Genomic DNA, 20,048 nt, shown 5'->3' on the forward strand with positions numbered 1-20,048 from the left:
ACAAAGCGAGAGCGAAGAATGTTCGTGATCTGGATCAAGTGAGGTGTATCAAAGACGAGGACGGTCGAGTATTGATGGAAGAGGCCCAGATTAGGCAAAGATGGCAGTCGTACTTTCATAAGCTTCTGAATGAAGAGGGGGATGGAAACATCGTATTAGGGCAATTGGGGCACTCCAAGAGTCACCAAGACTTTAGGTATTGTAGGCGCATTAAGGTTGAGGAGGTCGTGGGTGCGATGGGTAAGATGAGTCAGGGCGAAGAAACCGGACCTGACGAGATTCCAGTAGAGTTTTGGAAATATGCGAGTAGGGCAGGCTTGGAGTGGCTGACTGAGCTATTTAATGTTATCTTCAAGACAAAGAGGATGCCTGATGAGTGGCGGTGGAGTACAATGGTTCCGGTATACAAGAACAAAGGGGATATCCAAAATTGTAACAACTATAGGGGTATCAAGTTACTAAGTCATACCATGAAAGTCTGGGAGAGAGTGGTGGAAATGAGGATAAGGAGGGCGGTGTCTATATCGGAAAACCAGTTCGGGTTCATACCGGGCCGTTCTACAACGGAAGCTATCCACCTTATCAGGAGGTTGGTGGAACTATACATGGATAGGAAGCATTTGCATATGGTGTTTATTGACCTAGAGAAAGCATATGACAAGCTCCCTGGGGACGTCCTTTGGAGGTGTCTGGAGGTGAAAGGTCTGTCGGTGGCTTACATTAGGGCGATAAAGGATATGTATGATGGAGCTATGACTCGGGTTAGGACTGTGGGAGGTGACTCAAAGCCTTTTCCGGTGGTTATGGGATTGCACCAAGGATCTACGCTCAACCCGTTCTTATTTGCTCTAGCGATGGACGTACTGACACACCATATCCAAGGTGCCATGGTGTATGTTGTTCGCTGATGATATAGTTCTGATTGATGAGAGGCGAGGCGGCGTTAATGGGAGACTGGAGGTATGGAGGCAGACTCTAGAGTATAAAGGTTTCAAGTTGAGTAGGACTAAGACAGAATATGCGGAATGTAAGTTCAGCAACGTGACGGGGGAAGCGGATGTGGAAGTTAGGCTTGACTCACAGGTCATCCTCAAGAGAGAAAGTTTTAAGTACTTAGGGTCTATTATCCAGGGAGATGGGGAAACATGGGGATGTTACACACCGTATAGGAGTGGGGTGGATGAAATGGAGGTTAGCGTCTGGAGTCCTGTGTGACAAGAATGTGCCACCGAAACTCAAAGGTAAGTTCTATAAAGCGGTGGTTAGACCGGCCATGTTGTGTGGATCTAAGTGTTGGCCAGTCAAGAATTCATATATCTAGAAGATGAAAGTAACAGAAATGAGGATGTTGAGATGGATGTGTGGGCACACTAGGCTGGATAAGATTTGGAACGAAGATATTCGGGAGAGGGTGGACGTGGCTCCCGTGGACGACAAGATGCGGGAAGTGCGACTTAGATGGTTCGGACATGTGTGGAGGAGAAGCCTAGATGCACCGGTTAGGAGGTGTGAATGGTTGACTTTGGCAGGTACAAGAAGAGGCAGAGGGCGGCCTAGGAAGTATTGGGGCGAGGTGATGAGGAAGGGCATGGCGCGACTTCAGATTTCTGAGGACATGGCTCTTGATAGGAACATGTGGAGGTCGATCATTAGGATGGTAGGCTAGGGGGTAGTCGAGAGTTCTTCCCTCTTTGTACCGGGTAGTCTGTTAGAGTTTCGCTAGGTTTGTTAGCGGTCTTTGTTGTATTCACATTGGTGTTTTGCATAGTTTTGTGTTATTGTCCTTTCACTTATTTGTTGTGGTTATTTTCTTTCTGGTATCTTTTATTGTTACATGTCTTTTCTCTTATTTCTTTTCTGATATTATTGCCTTTCTTGTTGAGCCGAGAGTCTCCTGGAAACAGCCTCTTTGCCCTTTTCGGGGTGGGGGTAAGGTCTGCGTACACTCTATTCTCCCCAGACCCCACTAGTGGGATTTTACTGGGTATGTTGTTGTTTTTGATTCATGTACAACACATACAATATTCAAAGAGAAGAAATATTTCTCTCATTTAAGTATGTGTAAGGCAAATGTTGCTACAATTTCTGGTAGTAGTAAATTAATTGAAGGCTCTAGAAGAGCTACTATAACTCTGCCTAAGGGAACAATACTTATCATAGAGAATGCAATGTTCTCCTCCAAGTCCAAGAGGAACTTGTTGAGTTTTAAAGGTATCCGCCGAAATGGATATCATATTGAGACAATAGATGAGAATAATCTTGAATATCTCATTATTAACAAAAATGGCTCTGGCCAGAAAAGGGCTATTGAGAAGTTCCCATCTTTGTTTTGTGGCTTGTATTGGACAAGAATTAGTGCAATTGAGGCACATTCTATTGTAAACCAAAAGGTTACTGATTCCAATACTTTTGTACTTTGGCATGATCGATTAGGACACCCTAGATCAATTATGATGAGACGAATTATAGAAAATTCAAATGGGCATCCATTAAATAATGCATTTTCTTGCACTTCTTGTTAGGCAAGTTAATTATAAGACCATCAGCAACAAAGGTTGGGATTGGGTCCCCTGTGTTTTTAGAACGTATACAAGGGGACATTTGTGGACCTATTCACCCACCTAGTGGGTCGTTTAGATATTTTATGGTCTTAATAGATGCATCTTCTAGATGGTCTCATGTGTGCCTATTGTCATCTCGCAACCTCGCATTTGCAAAATTAATGGCACAAATAATTCGTTTACGGGCGCAATTTTCCGATAATCCAATTAAGTCTGTTAGACTTGATAATGCTGCTGAGTTTTCATCCCAAGCATTTAATGATTATTGCTTATCAATTGGGATAAAAGTGGAACATCTTGTAGCTCATGTTCACACTCAAAATGGTCTTGCAGAGTCTTTAATTAAACATCTGCAATTGATAGCAAGACCGTTACTCATGAAAACGAGGTTGCCCACTTCTGTTTGGGGTCACGCCATTTTACATGGAGCGACGCTAGTTCGTCTTAGACAGACAAATTATTATAAATATTCCCCGTTGCAATTAGTTTTGGGTCATAAACCTAATATATCCCATTTAAGAATTTTTGGATGCGCAATATATGTGCCTGTAGCACTGCCATATCGCACCAAAATGGGTCCCCAAAGAAGGTTAGGAACATATATTGGGTTTGAATCACCCTCTATTATTCGCTATCTTGAAACATTAACGGGAGATTTGTTTACTGCACGATTTGCAGACTGTCGATTCGATGAGACACTTTTCCCAAAATTAGGGGGAGAAAATGGTGAAACCAAACGGAAAATTTTGTGGAAAAATCCATCATTATCTCATCTTGATCCACGTGCCTTTATTTGTGAAAAAAAGATGCAAAAGATTATCCATTTGCAGAGAATAGCAAATCAAATGCCAGACGCATTTACGGATCTAAAAAGGATAACATAATCACATATCCCTGTAGAGAATGTTCCAATCCATATTGATGTCCCTGTTGGACAATCTTCTAATGTCATAGCTAATGAGTCAAAAGCACGCCTAAAACGTAGGTTCTAAGGATCGAAATCCTAGAAAAAGGAAAATAAATGATCAAAAATGACACTACGAAAGAATCTCATGAAGAAATCCACGATTTAATAAATTCTGAGATTCATGAGGAATCCACTGAGGCCGAGACTCAAGAAAATAAGGAACTATCAATAAATCCAATCAATATTGAGACAAATTTGAATCAATTGGATATAGTGGTGGATTATGTCTTTGCATATAATGTTGCATCTAGAATTATGCAAGATAGTGAGGATCTTGAACCTAAATCTGTTGGAGAATGTCTACAAAGACGTGATTGGCCAAAATGGCAAGAAGCAATCCATTCAGAGTTGAATTCACTTGCAAAACGTGAAGTTTTTGGGCCTGTAGTCCAAACACCTAACGGTGTTAAGCCTGTTGGCTATAAATGGGTCTTTGTACGCAAAAGGAATGAGAAAAATGAGGTATAAAGATATAAGGCACGCCTTGTTGCACAAGGATTTTCACAAATACTCGATGTCGATTATGAAGAGACATATTCACCCGTTATGGATGTTATAACTTTCATTATCTCATTAGTTTTGCTGTCCATGAAAAGCTTGACATGCATTTAATGGATGTGGTTACCGCCTACCTTTATGGATCACTTAATAATGAGATATACATGAAAATTCCCTAGGGATTTAAAATGCCTAACGCACATAATTCAAAGTCCCGGGAAATATTTTCAATCAAATTGCAAAGATCTTTGTATGGTCTAAAGCAATCAGGACGAATGTGGTATAATCGTCTTAGTGAGTATTTATTAAAGGAATGCTATATAAATGATGCCATTTGCACATGTGTTTTTATAAAGGAAACAACATCGGAATTTGTTATACTTGCTGTATATGTTGATGACATAAACCTTATTGGAACTCCTATAGAACGCCAAAAGGCAATTGATTATTTAAAGAAGGAATTCGAGATGAAAGATCTCGGAAAGACAAAATTATGTCTTGATTTGCAAATTGAACATTTGTCAAATGGAATTTTTGTTCATCAATCTGCCTACATAGAAAAGGTATTGAAACAGTTTTACATGGATGGAGCACATCCATTAAGTACTCCGATGGTTGTTCAATCACTTGATGTGAATAAGGACCCATTCCGACCTCAAGAAGAGAATGAAGAGCTACTTGGTCCTGAAGTACCCTATCTTAGTGCAATTTGGTGCACTAATGTATCTTGCCAATACTACAAGGCCTGACATAACCTTTTCAGTTAATGTCTTAGCAAGATATAGCTCTGCTCCTACAAGGAGACATTGGAATGGAATCAAACACATATTGCGGTATCTAAAAGGAACTACCGATATGAGTTTATTTTATGGCAATAATTGCAGACCTGATCTTGTTGGTTATGCCGATACTGGGTATTTATCCGATCCACACAAGGCTCGATCTTAAACAAGCTATGTGTTTACATGTGGAGGCACTGCCATATCTTGGCGATTGACTAAGCAATCAATTGTGGCTACTTCATCTAATCATGCTAAGATAATTGTTATTCATGAAGCAAGTCGAGAATGTGTGTGGTTGAGGTCTATAATACATCTTATTCGAGACAAATGTGGTTTGAAGTGCGACAAACTACCCACGATTTTGTATGAAGACAATGCAGCATGCATAGCCCAATTGAAGGGAGGATTCATAAAAGGAGATAGGACAAAGCACATTTCACCAAAGTTATTTTTCACATATGATCTTCAAAAGAATGGTGATATCAATGTGCAACAGATTCGTTCAAGTGATAATATGGCTGATTTGTTCACAAAATCTCTACCGACGTCAACCTTCAAGAAGCTAGTACATAAGATTGGGATGCGAAGGTTCAAGGATGTGAAATGATGCTCTTATCAGGGGGAGTTTAATACGCATTGCACTCTTTTTCCCTTACAAGGTTTTGTCCCACTGGGTTTTCCTTGCAAGGTTTTTAACAAGGCAACCAAAAGACGTATTGTTAGATATGTGTACTCTTTTTCCTTTTCTAGATTTTTTTCCCATTGGGTTTTATTTTAGTTTAGATTTTAATGAGGCACATTACCCATCGAGTAGACATTCAAGGGGGAGTGTTATGAATAGAATTTTATTTAGAGTGAATGTCTATCTTGTAGAGAGTTTTACTTTATGACTAAGTCATTTTTCCCCTATAAATAGAGAGGTCTTACCTCATTGTAGATCATCCCAAAATTCATTGAAAATTCCCTCTCTATTTCTCTGCAATATTGTTCTTCTACTTTTATTGTTTATTACACCTCCAATATTCTTGAACCGCTCAAAGTATCCTATTTGTTTAACTTTTTGCTATGCTTGGCGAAACAATCCTATAAAATGGAATAACTGAGTCTTAATCTTCACAATTTCTAGTCTAGTTAGTAAAAATAGAATATAAAAGACGAACTAGGATAAATAAGATATACACAAACCCCTTCGAGAAATCCAAATCCTTTGGCCAAAGATACATCATTGGTATTATTATACACTAGTGTATTTGTTCGCGTTTCGTATTGGCATTATTATACACTAGTGTATTTGTTCGCGCTTCGCGCGATTATATATATAATTTGTAAAAATTGAATAAAATCAGAAATATTAAGTATTTTCAATGACAATGTGATTGTAATTTTTATACCTTCAATACTATACATGTTACAAGTTTATCATGAAATGATATAATTGTCCTCACATATATAAAGGGATTAATTTGTATATGTAAAGTCGATATGTATTTCTTATATTATCTCTTTGATTTTCTAAAAAGTTGAAGAAATTTAAGAGATCTATGTTTTTTTAATAGAATAATAATTGTCCTCACATATATAAAGGGATTAATTTGTATTTGTAAAGTCGATATGTATTTCTTATATAATTATCTCTTTGATTTTCTAAAAAGTTGAAGAAATTTAAGAGATCTATGTATTTTAATAGAATAATAAATGTCCTTATTTACTATATGCATATCTAAGTTAGTTTTATTTTTTAAAATTTTGTTCGGATATTTTTCCTTACATAAAAAAGAATGTAAAATTATAATACAGTAAAAATAAATTAAAATACAAACAAAGAAATTTGTACATGATGAAATAATAATTAAAAAAGGAAAGTTGCACCCATTTAGGCTGTTGGCCGTTTCTATGTTGAAAAACACAAAAAATAATTTTTTAGATGTGATCATCTCTTTTAAGAGACTTGTAAACTCAATTCTTGTCCTTCATAGTCGCTTGAAGATGATTTTGCTTAATTGTTTTAAAAAGAAAATAGAAAAATAAAAGACCCGATCTTACGTATTGCCATGAATTCTTGCATGATTTTTTTTACGGTTCTTGCTTTTTATCACTTACTTTGATGGAAATCAACTACCAATTGTATTTTTAGCAATGTTATTTGTTGAGTGTTCCAAGTTGGCATATTCCTTAAAACTATTAGAGAACTATTCTACGACATATGTATTTATATGTGTTTTCACTTGTAGTATACATCCAAAATACATTAACATCAGAAAAAATATGCTATTCATTCATGAATCTTACACCGATCTTAAAGCGAAGTACATAGATACAACATTTCTCAAAGTCAGAGAGAAAGAAAAAGGAAAAGAAGAAATAAAAGGAACCTTAATCATAAGAAAATAAAAGGAAAAAAGAAATATAGAAGCAATGCATAGTTTCCCGAGCTGTTGTTGATACCCTCTCTTGCAAACCGATCATCATTCAAGAGCCTTCTCCTCCAGCAAAACTAAAACATGAATCTAATATTGCAATAAATATAACACCATTACTATTTCAGATATGGAATGAAAAAGGTTAACCTTGGGTAGGAGTCTCATGAAACAAAAATTATGAATTTATATAGGCAAAAGTAGAGGAATACCATAAGGTATCTTAAATTTTTAAATTAAATATTTGAGGGTTATGAAAATCATAGGAGTTATAGATAATTGGATATTATTAAGAGTGGAAGTTAAAGAGGTGTGTGAGTTACCAAAATAAAAATTTTAAAACAAATAAAGGACAAAAGATGAATACAAATTATCATAAATTTACATATTTGGGGGTTATGGATATAGAAGGCAAGGAGTTATTGAGATTATTAAAAATATAGGTTATCAAGATAATAAGGTGAGAGTTACGAAGATAGAATAATGATAAAAACTTAAAAAGAAAAGGAGAAAAAAATAAATATATTTTTTGGGAGGTGTCACTTCACTTTTCTAGTGTAGATTTTTAAATATAAATAGATATAGATTTTTAAATATAAATAAATATAGATATAGATTTAAAAAAGACTAAATTAAGAGTGAGCATGATTTTGCATGAATATATTTAAGAGAAAAATCTTATCCAAGTTACAATCGTCAGCGTATTGTCATAATATCGTAACATGACAAATAATCAGTATCGCCAGTTCCAAGGCCAAAACCTTTGATCTTTACCAATACCCTTTTAACTTTTGTACATTGTTTCCCATTTCTTCTCTTTTTGGGTTTTTTTTCTAAGTTAAATTTCACAATTTTCTTACTCCAAAAAGTTCTGTATTTTCAGCTTCAACTTCTCTGATCTAATCCAAATTCCAAAGATATGGCAAATAAAACTTCCGATCTTGTTGGGCGAGTAGACCCAGCTCAGAGTTTCAATACTGAAGCGCTGCTTCGCTATGCCTCTGCTAATGTTGTTGGCTTCCCTACAAACCCTTCTCAATTTACTGTTTCTCAGGTTTTGTATGCTCCTTCTTTTTCCCCCTTTGTTCTTTTTTGTAATTATTTGCTAAAGAATCATCTGTAGGTTGTGACTTTGACAAGTAAATACTTGCCTTTTTTCTCTTTATTTTTGTTAATGAATTTATCAGTGTGCAAAGTAAAAAGGAAGCTCCAGAAACCATGTTGCGTGATTGATTGTATAAACATACATATAATGTGTTAAATGCTGGAATTAGCAAAAGAAGAGGATAAAGAAAAGACTGAATTTCTTGGAATTGGGGTAAATAAAAGAAGAAAAGTTTTGTGCTTTACTGTGTTTGGCTGGAGTTAAGCTTCAGTTAGGTGATTGGTATACCGGATTATGGTGGCAAAAGGAAGCTTAAGATTAAGAAATCCTCTGTTTTAGCTTAATGCAAATTTCTTTCTTTTTTCTCCTTCTTTCATTTGTTTGCTTTTTAAATTTAATCTTTTTGGGATTGGGCGTGTCGAATCGGTAGAGACTCCATGGAAGGTAGAGATATGTTTGGAGGGAATGTTGCCTGATACTAGGTGGTGTATGTATATGGCAATGATAAGCTTATGGCTTTATGCTTTATGGGAGGGAATTGTAGCCTAGGCACTCCAATTTGTTTATCTAGTTAGAAAGAAAAATGCGTTATTGCAAAGGTCAAAATTGATCTACACAATGAGTGGCTATGAAACATGAAAAAAAGGGCAGCCTAATGCACGTAGCATCCCGCATTTACGTAGGGTCCAGGGAAGTGGGGTAAATGTAGGAAGTCTATCCTAAGGCAAGCATCAGTAGTTGATTCCACAACAATGAGTGTTATGAAACATAGTGATGAAAAAGAAACACCGTTTCATTGTAATTGATCTTGTTTTCTAAAGGAAAAGGAGAATTCTTAAAATGATAAACAAATGTTTTATAAAACTTCAATTCTGGCATGTGCTTGTTACTAACATTATCATCTAAATTCAAAGTCATTATTATCTTGAACAAAATATAGAAGCTATCCGAAACAAAAATTGGAAGTGCTTTCCTCAGATTAGTAATAGAAGTTCTAGTTCCCTTTTAGGAATTCTTCCTAGCGAAGGAAGGAGAATAGAATCAACACTTCTAAAAGTATTCTTGCCAATCTGGATATGAGCTCAGTGTTAAACCTGCTGAGATTTGAATGCTGTCAATCTGTATTAGTTTGATATTGGAAGATACAATTTTCTTTACTTCTGTGCGGCTTTCATCTGTACTCAGAACAAAGGCTTCCATGTCTAATGCAGTTTTTTGTTGCAAAGTTCTCACTTTTCTTTTGTTTTTAAATGTCATCTTCATTGTGTTACAGTTTGGGCATGGTCAATCAAATCCCACTTTCCTCATTGAGGTCCATTCAGGAACCTTGGCAAAGAGATATGTGTTGAGAAAGAAACCTCATGGAACTTTGTTGGCATCTGCTCATGCTGTTGAGAGAGAGTATAAGGTTGTGGTGTATTCTTTCTTTCTCTTGTGAAGTAAATATGTTCAGTAATATGTCATGTGTGTGCATGTTCTGTGTTTAACTTTGAGATTTTGATGTTGACATGGCAGGTTCTACATGCAATGAGTACTCATACGGTGGTTCCAGTCCCAAAAGTTTTCTGTTTGTGTACAGATTCAAGTGTGATCGGAACTCCATTTTACATCATGGAGTACTTGGAAGGACGTATTTTTATAGACCCTAAGTTACCAGTATGAATTCCGTTTTCAAATATTTATCTGATATTTTTTAGCTTATCAAAATGAAAATTGTGGTATCACTAGGATAATATTGATTCATAAGATAAATCGTACCTTCTATTGTCTGGAATAGGATGTACAGCCTGAAAGAAGAAGGGTCATATATCGTGCTGTTGCTCAAGCTTTGGCTGTTCTTCACTCTGCTGATGTTGATGCAATCGGTCTTGGTAACTATGGGAAGCGGACAGACTATTGTAAGCGACAGGTAAAGAAAACTAGATCTCTGTCCCAAAATAGTTGGGTTCGGGAACATGAATCCTGTACATATTCCTGTTAAGGCCCATTTCATTCTAATACATATCTGGAAAAAAAATTGTGCCTTATTTGCTTTTGGTTGGTCTACCGCTCTTGAGCATTGAAAATTGTAATGCAACTGGAAATATCACATTTGTTTATGGGTTTGTTACCTGAATAGTTCAGTTACTTTATTCATGACACTTTCTTGTGCTGGGTGACACTTAATATTGTCTGATTATTTGTGTAACCTAGTTCAGGTAGAGAGGTGGGCCAAACAATATCTTTTGTCTACTGGTGAGGGTAAGTCCAGGAGAAACCCTAAAATGTTAGAGCTGGCTGATTGGTTGCGGCAACATATTCCCCTTGAAGATTCCTCTGGGGCAACAGCAGGTCTAGTTCATGGTGACTTTCGGATTGATAATGTTGTGTTTCATCCTATTGAGGTGCGGTCCTTGAAAGCGTCTGATACTTCCTTCTGTTCCTTGCAGTAGCCTATGCTATAGGTGTTCTTTTTCATGTGTGCCGCCCTCCCCCGGCCAAAAGCTCCTACAGTGCAACTGACTATGTTAGTTGATGTTGCAGGATAGAGTTATAGGTATTCTTGATTGGGAACTCTCCACTTTGGGTAATCAAATGTGTGACGTTGCCTACAGCTGCTTGGTACTACCACTCTTTTGCGGTTTCTACTTAATTTCTCGATATTATTAGGCCAATGACATGCACCATCCTCAGAGTCATGTTTTCTGTAATTAGTAGCCTTCACTAGGATTTTGTTTCACATGATTGATATATAGACCCAAATAACTTTTTTCAAAGTTATAATATCTTTTCTTTCTTATCAGGGACATATTGTGAACATAGCATCCGAAGATATAGAAGAGAATAATGGCTTTGAACTCACCAGCTTCCCTGAAGGAGTGCCTTCACTTGCCAATTATCTCGCAGATTACTGCTCAGCAGCTGTAAGGCCTAACTTTCTGCGTCTTTGTTAGATGGTTATTCCTGAGCAGGGATTTCTTGTATTTATCTTTGAACTGACTAATAGAGAATAAAAGTAATAAAGAAAGCATGGCCACATTTGTTCCTTTGTTATGCAAGGAAAAAAAAACTGACTGGAGTATAGAGATTGTGATGTCTTTTGAAAATGCCTGCCTTGTAGTATAATCCCGTATTCAAAATGTTAAAACGTTTGTGCATGGTTTATCATCTTTGTTTTTTTGGAGGGTTAATTATCAAGAGAAAATCAGCACTCTCTAATACGGTGCAACTACTTGTCTCTGACTTCTTTTGGCTTTGTTTTTTGGCATTCAGGGAAGACCTTGGCCAGTCGATCAATGGAAGTTCTACATTGCTTTTTCCTTATTTCGCGGGGCTTCAATATATGCTGGTGTACATTCCAGATGGATCATGGTAATCAGATTTCTTATTAATCTTGTGGTGACATCATTTTGATGTTTTGACCAACAATTTTGTTATGTACGTAAGATTTATTATCTATATTATAGATCTCTAATAATCGGTTTGCAGGGTAATGCTTCAGGAGGTGAACGTGCCCGGAGCACTGGAGAAAAGGCTGATTCCTTCATCAGAACTGCATGGTCGTTTATCCAAAGAAAATCTGTTCTCCCTCAGCACCCTCCAACCGGTAAATCCTATACCTTAACAACTTCTTTGCTGTTTCTAGTTTAACTAATCTCTCCAATTATGGATGGTCATTCTAGCCTTTTTAGTATCATGTACACTCTTATTATTCGTAATTCTTCGAATACCATTCTGCATACTCTCTATGTTTCAACTGTAATTTTGCTCCAGCTCTACATTCGAAACTCGTGTAACATTAAAAGTTTGAGCCAAAATTCTCCTGTGTTCAAACTCCACTTTTCAGTGAAATTGCAGATGATTCTAGTCAGTACCCAACCTTTAACATGTCTCTGCAGCAAAAAGAACAAATCTGCACTTGAAAAATTGCAACCTTTTGTCCTTCACATTCATTTTCATGGGCATTGAATGTCCATAAGAACTGGTCACTTTGCTGAATAAAATCTGATAGGCTACTATGACTTTATTGGTCATGTCGCTTGAGATAGTAAAACTCAGTTGTAATACCTGTTCCCTCTATCAAAGTTTTCTGTTGTACTCAACCATGCAGAGACAAGTTCAGAGCATAGCCCAAATCAAGGAATGCCAGTGGGAGGGAGATTTGTGCCCAGTGAGAAGGTTCAAAAGTTGAGGCAGAAATTGATAAAATTTATGGAGGATCATATATATCCAAGGGAAAATGAGTTTTCCAAGCTTGCACAGTCTAACATGCGTTGGACGATTCACCCAGATGAAGAGAAATTAAAGGAGCTGGCAAAAAAAGAAGGATTGTGGAACTTGTGGATACCAGTGAGTTTGTAAAGCTCTATTTTGGCATGAAGGAGTGAATGATTCCAGACATTTGCTTTCTAAGAATGTACCTTATGTCTTTTTTCCCACTAATATGCAGTTTGATAGTGCTGCTCGGGCAAGAGAACTGATCTATGGCAGCAGAAATGGTCTAAGCAATAATGATTCTGATAGATTATTGGGTGCTGGCCTTTCCAACCTGGAGTATGGATATCTATGTGAAATTATGGGTCGTTCTGTTTGGGCGCCGCAAATTTTCAACTGTGGGGCACCTGATACAGGAAATATGGAGGTAAAGTAAACATTACTTAATGTTTTGTAAAGAGATGGTTTGCGGGCGGCTACTACAGTAATATTCTTTTAACTAGAATCAACGAAAGACTCCAGTTGCAAATATATGATAAATAATATTAAGAATGCTTAACTAGCTCGTGCAGCTGTGGTGGAAAATTTAACTGGTGAAAAGTGAAAACAGTAATAGGTTCATAAAGACAACTTGCTATGCCCTTCGATGCATAATTGCTTATGTTCTGACTTATCTTTTTGGGAGTGATTCTTCTTGTCAGGTATTACTTCGGTATGGGAATGAGGTACAGATGAAGGAATGGCTTGTTCCCTTGCTTGAGGGAAAGATACGCTCTGGCTTTGCAATGACAGAGCCTCAAGTTGCATCCTCAGATGCCACCAATATAGAGTGTTCCATTAAAAGGTAGACACAAGCTACGATAAAAAGGATATGAGATCAATTTCCCCTCCCCCCCACACCCCCCTTAGGGGCTGAGGGAGCTAAAAAACAAGGAAAATGAATGACATGCGAAAATAACAGAAGCAAAGCTGAAAATGAGATTCTCAAGTGAAATCATTGGAATTATTAACAAGAAGTTCTGAATGGTTTTCCCTTTTTATCTTGTCCCTTATCTCATAATCACAACACTTCTCCAAATGTCATGTTACTATATATACAAAACTCCATTGCTCGGGCAATTATGATGAATTTATCTTTTCATCGTCGCAATCTTTTCCTCTTCTCTTGGTGACTTAGTACTTTAGATGTGTAAAATGAGATGCAAACGATATGTCTTATGTTCTTAGTGGTAGAGGAAACCATTGGTTCAATGGTCATATTAAGGTTTTAATCCCAAGATGGTAAACCTAAATTTCTCAAAATTTTGTCGGAATGTTGAAAAACATCTATGTGTCCTTTTTTTGGTTGAGAAAGATAACATTGAAGAACATTTATCTGTCTTAAACTACTTAATAAATATTTCGGAGAGAAATTTGTAACATTGGGATCAGAATATTGTGCAAGATGTTGAACATGAATCTTGAGGATTCTGATGGAACCTCTATTCAATTTAGAAGGGCTGTGTTCAGCTTAATCATCCTATGCTTTGTTAAATACACAGGAAACATTAGAGGGATTTTGGTCATATTAGAGTCAAATGACTAGGACTTACTCGCCCCCCAGCCCAGAAAAAAAAAAGAGAGTCAAATGCTGAAATTTGTTAGATTAATAAAAATAACTGTGGGAGCAATGGATTGTACAGGCACGGGGACTCATATATCGTCAACGGGACAAAATGGTGGACCAGTGGAGCCATGGACCCCCGGTGCAAAATTCTCATTGTGATGGTTAGTTATTTTTGCTTCTCAACGAGAAATAATTTGTTCTGTTTATACGTTTTTGTTCAACCCAATTAGTCTGGATGAATGGCAGGGAAAAACTGACTTGGCAGCTCCAAAGCATAAACAACAATCCATGATCTTGGTGGACGTCAACAGTCCTGGTATTACCGTGAAGAGACCGCTGACAGTATTTGGTTTTGATGATGCCCCTCATGGTCATGCAGAAATATTATTTGAGAATGTACGTGTTCCAGCCAATAATATCCTGCTTGGTGAGGGGCGTGGTTTCGAGATTGCACAGGTATTGACTTCAACATATCTTATGATATTTAATGAGCTCATTTTTTTATTCCTAAATCTGTTTTATTCAAACAATCATTATGCTTTTGCATTCTCCTTTGAATTTGATACATCCCAGGAAAGTAATTTAATCTCCCCGCATATATGTGCTATGATATTTGAGTATCACCCTTTGTTATTCAAAATATTAAACGTACGGGTTTGAGGAAAGATATCTGCAGCATGTCGAATAGTATCTGAAACTTGGTTGTTGCTGTATTCTTATTCTTGTAGGGTAGGTTGGGACCGGGAAGGTTGCATCATTGCATGAGACTAATAGGGGCAGCAGATCGCGGCATGCAGATGATGGTTCAAAGGGCCCTTCAGAGAAGAGCCTTTGGAAAATTAATTGCTCAACAAGGCTCATTCCTTTCTGATGTTGCTAGGGTAAGTTTTTGTGCATTTAAGCATAATCTCCCATAACAGAAACTGCTTTGCCAGAATATTTTTGTCTCTTCATTTTCCATAATTCTATTTGAAATGATACATGACAATGGACTTTACAGTGTCGAATTGATCTGGAGAAAACCAGATTACTGGTTCTGGAAGCTGCTGAGCAGCTTGATCGGCTTGGAAACAAAAAGGCCCGTGGTACAATTGCAATGGCAAAGGTTAGTAAGAGCATCGTGACAGTGATCTACGTGATGAGCGTTATGTCTCGTTCTGAAAATACTTTACCATGACTATATGGTTTATAGGTTGCTGCTCCGGATATGGCATTGAAGGTGCTTGACACAGCAATGCAAGTGCACGGAGCTGCTGGTTTATCAGGTGACACTGTTCTTGCCCATCTGTGGGCTACAGCTAGGACGTTAAGAATCGCAGATGGTCCTGATGAAGTACACTTGGGGACAATTGCAAAGATGGAACTACAAAGAGCCAGACTATAATGATATAAATCCTTTTCTACACCGTTGGATGATCCAAATAGTTTGTTTGTATATAACCTCAACCTCTACCCACAACAAGAAGAGAATAATTGATAAATCCAAATTATTGGAAAAAGCGGGCAGAGAGCATGAATCAGAAGTCTATAGATCATAAAGTAAAATAATCATGGTGAAAATGAGTATAAGCAATATGGTGCTTGGATTATATTATTTGTATTGGTCAATAATGGTGTCAGTTTGTGGCAGCTACCTAAATCTTACCAACTGATGTATGCATGATCTCCAAGTTCTTTGAGAATTCTGAGTTGCAACGTCTTGGTTTTTGCATGAGCTTTCTTCACTTTGCTCTGTTTGAAATTCTTGAAGTTGTATTAGATTGCGTTATTGGAACATAACTAGTGTTAATTTTGAGCTTTCCTCACTTTTCTCTATTCTTTATTTTTCCAATTTTCTTTTCATGATACGTAAAATAAGAGCACCTGCTTTGAAGGACTCGATTTTATGTCCAAACATCACATGCCAGCAAATGTGGTCACCATTGTAGGTACTCAAGATATTGTGTATGGGGAGGTGGATATATAGGATTATTAGTTGCTTGATCAGGAGCCTAGCTCTATTGCGAGTCAAAAATCCAATTTATACGTCCCTTTTTTTTTTATTTACGTAGATTTTATCAATTATCAGCCCCGATGAACCTCCTCATCTCGTGGCTTGGAACATCTATGTAGATGAGATTGGATTTATAGTGCTAATTAAGGGTGGTATAATGATTCTAAAGGTCACTAAAATGAAATTTATAATAAGGTTATCTGTCTTTTGAAAAAGTAACTGATGCATTATTAATAAACTTAATCAGTCGTGTTTTCATGTACTTTTTCATTTTTCGTTCGAAAAAAATAACATGCATTGTAAGTATCAAATTGTTTTCAAAGGGGAAGTTAGCATTGAAACATTTTATTTATCACTTTATTTATTTGATTAATGTGTTATCTAACTCTGTACGCCCTAATACTTCTATCAGTAACGTGATTACGTGAATGTTCACGAGTAAAAGATGATAATTTGCTGATATACTCTTCTAAAGTTATTTTTGCTGATAATTTATAGATTAATTATAAATTCTGATATTCAAAGGGCAAAGCTGTATAATGCACAAGTTAGAAACAAACAGGAATTGAATTGACCAGTACAATTCCATTTACCAAACCTTAATTGTAGGAAAATTAAAGTTAAAAATGAACACTAATTAACAGCCTCGTCTTTCCTTAAAGACCATTTCACAACCTCACATCCTCAACTGAAACCAACAATAATTTTGCTATTGTACTTTGTTCCATTACAATATAAATAGGTTTTCCATTTTGAACAAATATATCTTTCAGAGCCAAGGGGCATGTACCCTCTCTAATAAGAAAACACCCCCCAAAAGCTCTGCTATCAATAGAACAAAACAAAAAAAAAACATTTTTTCTTTAAGGGAAAAAAAGAAAATTACAAAGTTATGGCTAACAAAATAGCCATTGCTGGCTTAGCCTCAATTCTTGTTGTGGCTTGTGTGGTAGCAGCAGCTGTTACCATTACTAAAAGAAATAGCAGTGATTCATCATCTAATAGTGGTGATCCTGTTTCCAATGATAGCCAAATTTCAACCTCTACAAAATCAGTACAAGCAATGTGTCAACCTACTGATTATAAAGAAGCTTGTGAAAAAAGTCTTGCATCAGCCAAGAACACAAGTGATCCAAAAGAACTTATAAAAGTTGCTTTTGAATCAACTATTACTGATATTAAAAATGCCATGAAAAATACTAGCTTGATTCAAGAAGCTGCTAAAGATCCAAGAACCAAAGATGCTTTACAAACTTGTGAATCTCTTCTTAATGTCTCTATTGATGATTTAAGAAGGTCATTTGATAAAGTTGGTACCTTTGATATCAACAAGATTAAGGATTATACTGATGATTTAAAAACATGGATTAGTGCTTCAATTACTTATCAAGAAACTTGTTTAGATGCTTTTGAAAACACAACTGGTGAAACTGGTGAGAAAATGAAAAAATTACTAAAAACTGCAGGGGAACTTACTAGTAATGGTCTTGCTATGGTTTCTAGTTTTGGTGAAATGCTTACAAATTTGCATATCCCTGGTATTAGTCGACGATTATTGACAACAGATTCTGAGTACACATCAGCGTTTGTTGAGGCCGGTTCTCGTCGGCTTCTTCAAGTTTCTGGTGCAAAGCCTAATGCTGTGGTTGCTCAAGATGGAAGTGGACAATATAAGACTATCAAAGAAGCACTTAAAGCTGTGCCCCCTAAGAATAACCAGACCTATGTTATCTTAATCAAGGCTGGTGAATATAAGGAAATGGTTGATATTCCTAGGAGTATGATAAATGTTGTATTTATTGGTGAAGGCCCAACCAAGACCAAGATTACTGGCAATAAGAATTTTGCTGATGGCACTGGCACTTATCACACTGCCACCGTTGGTATGTCATTCAGTTCAATAAATGAGTTTATGTTTTGTACACGAACGCCGCCAATCTTTTTTCTACACGAACTGTTTAACTTGATCAACAACAACAGATAACTCTTTACTTCAGTCCTGGTATAACAACTTGAAGAGTAATAGCTTGCCATAACCAGTTAAATTGCCCTATAGTGTAAGAAAAAATCTTTACAATGTTAGTATATATAACTTAAACAAATAGCCGACCGGATTCAGTGTTTACTTTTTCAGCCGGTATACATAGATTATACACTGAGTATACACATATTATACATAAAGTATGCATATATTATACATGTGTCAGCTATTTTTAGTCTAAACGGCTGGGTAGGCAGCTATATAGGTTACTTCTTCTAACTTAAACTCCTTATGAATACTATTTCACACTTTCTTGCTAAAATTTTGTTTGGAATTTTGAAGATATCAACTTTCATGTTACGAATTAGACTTTATTATAAACAGTTAAGTTAACCAGTTCTCCTTTGACAAACGTCATAATATATAGAGTTTATAAAAGAGTCAGGGTATAAAAGTTAAACTCTTCTAAATTGTGCAGCCGTGAATGGAGACGGATTCGTAGCAAGGGATATAGGATTCGAGAACACAGCAGGAGCAAAGAAGCACCAAGCAGTTGCGCTCCGCGTCTCAGCTGACAAGACAGTTTTCTACAACTGCAACATAGATGGATACCAAGACACACTCTACACACATTCCTACAGACAATTCTACAAGGACTGTACTATAACAGGCACCATTGACTTCATCTTTGGTGATGCATCGGCCGTGTTCCAGAACTGCAAGATGATTGTTAGAAAACCAGGAGACAATCAAGCTTGTATGGTCACTGCTCAAGGAAGAAAAGATCATCGCGGAGTTGGTGCAATCGTATTACAAAACTGCGATATCAGAGCTGAGCCAGCTTTTACTAGCACGCAGCCACCAATTAAAGCGTACCTTGGACGTCCATGGAAAGAATATTCAAGGACTATTATTATGCAGTCGTATATCGACGCGTTTATTGATCCTGAAGGGTGGGCCCCATGGAATGGAAATTTTGCACTTAATACTTTGTTTTATGCAGAGTATCAGAATAGAGGACCAGGAGCAAACATTGATAAAAGAGTTAAATGGGGTGGTTACAAAAGAAACATTTCACCACAAGAAGCTGAAAAATATGCTCCTGCTCATTTTATTGACCAAGATAACTGGATTAAGAAGACTGGTATTTCCTACTAGGAAGACGAATGTTTAACTGAAAAAAATGAGATTCCCTAATCCTTTTAACAAGTTTTATTTTTATTACAGATAAAAATATGTATTCAATTATGTTATTTAGGTTTCTATTACTCCTATCTAGTTTGCTTTTCTATTTTCTTTTTTCGTACCTTGTGATGTACTTAGTTTTAGGTTATTGATATCTATATTTTAGCTTATGCAAATTCAAACTTGGATTATTCTTTCTTTCCATTTTTATTTGCATTATTATATCCCTTAAAATCTTTTTCATGGTTTCTTTTAACCGTTTAATTTTAATTTGGGTTGCTCTGTCTTAATATATATCTGTCGACTGTCCTCTACCTCCCATTTTAAATTACTATAAGTTACGGAAATTTCATCGAGAATTATGTTGAACGCCACTTAATTAGTAATTATAGAAGTTAGTAGGATAAATGATGTAAAAGCATAAGTTGAGCATTTGTCTGAACTTCTCAATGTTATTATAAGACTAATTTGTGGATGAAATCACCAATATGTTGGTTTATATGTTGTACAAAAACAAGTGTAGAAATATCTCAGCAATGCATAACTTCCCAAATTAAACGAGGTGTGTTGTAAAATCATTTCTTTCTCCAGAATTATTGAGTCATTTTCCTATATATCCCCTAACCACCACCTACTGAATTAGAAACACTCAGTTCAGAATTCAAGAACTAAACTTATAAATTCTAGTATCATAGAATAAAAGTGGAACAGAATTCACATCATATAAAATGTAAGACTATATAGGGTAAAATATGCTCA

General features: G+C 36.4%; 2 protein-coding genes across 2 annotated transcripts; both read left to right on the forward strand.

The window, feature by feature from the left end:
- Nucleotides 1-7,999: 7,999 nt before the first annotated feature.
- On the forward strand, nucleotides 8,000-15,935 carry LOC104213400 (probable acyl-CoA dehydrogenase IBR3). Its single transcript, XM_070149311.1, has 18 exons — nucleotides 8,000-8,018; nucleotides 8,109-8,279; nucleotides 9,604-9,738; nucleotides 9,846-9,986; nucleotides 10,108-10,239; nucleotides 10,529-10,714; nucleotides 10,854-10,931; nucleotides 11,114-11,233; nucleotides 11,583-11,681; nucleotides 11,799-11,916; nucleotides 12,421-12,659; nucleotides 12,760-12,951; nucleotides 13,226-13,368; nucleotides 14,207-14,291; nucleotides 14,377-14,586; nucleotides 14,859-15,011; nucleotides 15,131-15,235; nucleotides 15,323-15,935. The coding sequence occupies exons 2-18, from the start codon at nucleotides 8,145-8,147 to the stop codon at nucleotides 15,512-15,514; spliced, it is 2,463 nt and encodes an 820-aa protein (XP_070005412.1). The 5' UTR covers nucleotides 8,000-8,018; nucleotides 8,109-8,144; the 3' UTR covers nucleotides 15,515-15,935.
- A 991-nt stretch (nucleotides 15,936-16,926) lies between these two features.
- On the forward strand, nucleotides 16,927-19,498 carry LOC104213401 (pectinesterase). The gene is made up of 2 exons (XM_009762900.2): nucleotides 16,927-18,006; nucleotides 18,583-19,498. The coding sequence occupies exons 1-2, from the start codon at nucleotides 17,016-17,018 to the stop codon at nucleotides 19,260-19,262; spliced, it is 1,671 nt and encodes a 556-aa protein (XP_009761202.1). The 5' UTR covers nucleotides 16,927-17,015; the 3' UTR covers nucleotides 19,263-19,498.
- Nucleotides 19,499-20,048: the final 550 nt, after the last annotated feature.

This window comes from Nicotiana sylvestris, chromosome 1 (genome assembly GCF_000393655.2).
Source record: "Nicotiana sylvestris chromosome 1, ASM39365v2, whole genome shotgun sequence".
In the NCBI taxonomy this organism is placed as follows: domain Eukaryota; kingdom Viridiplantae; phylum Streptophyta; class Magnoliopsida; order Solanales; family Solanaceae; genus Nicotiana; species Nicotiana sylvestris.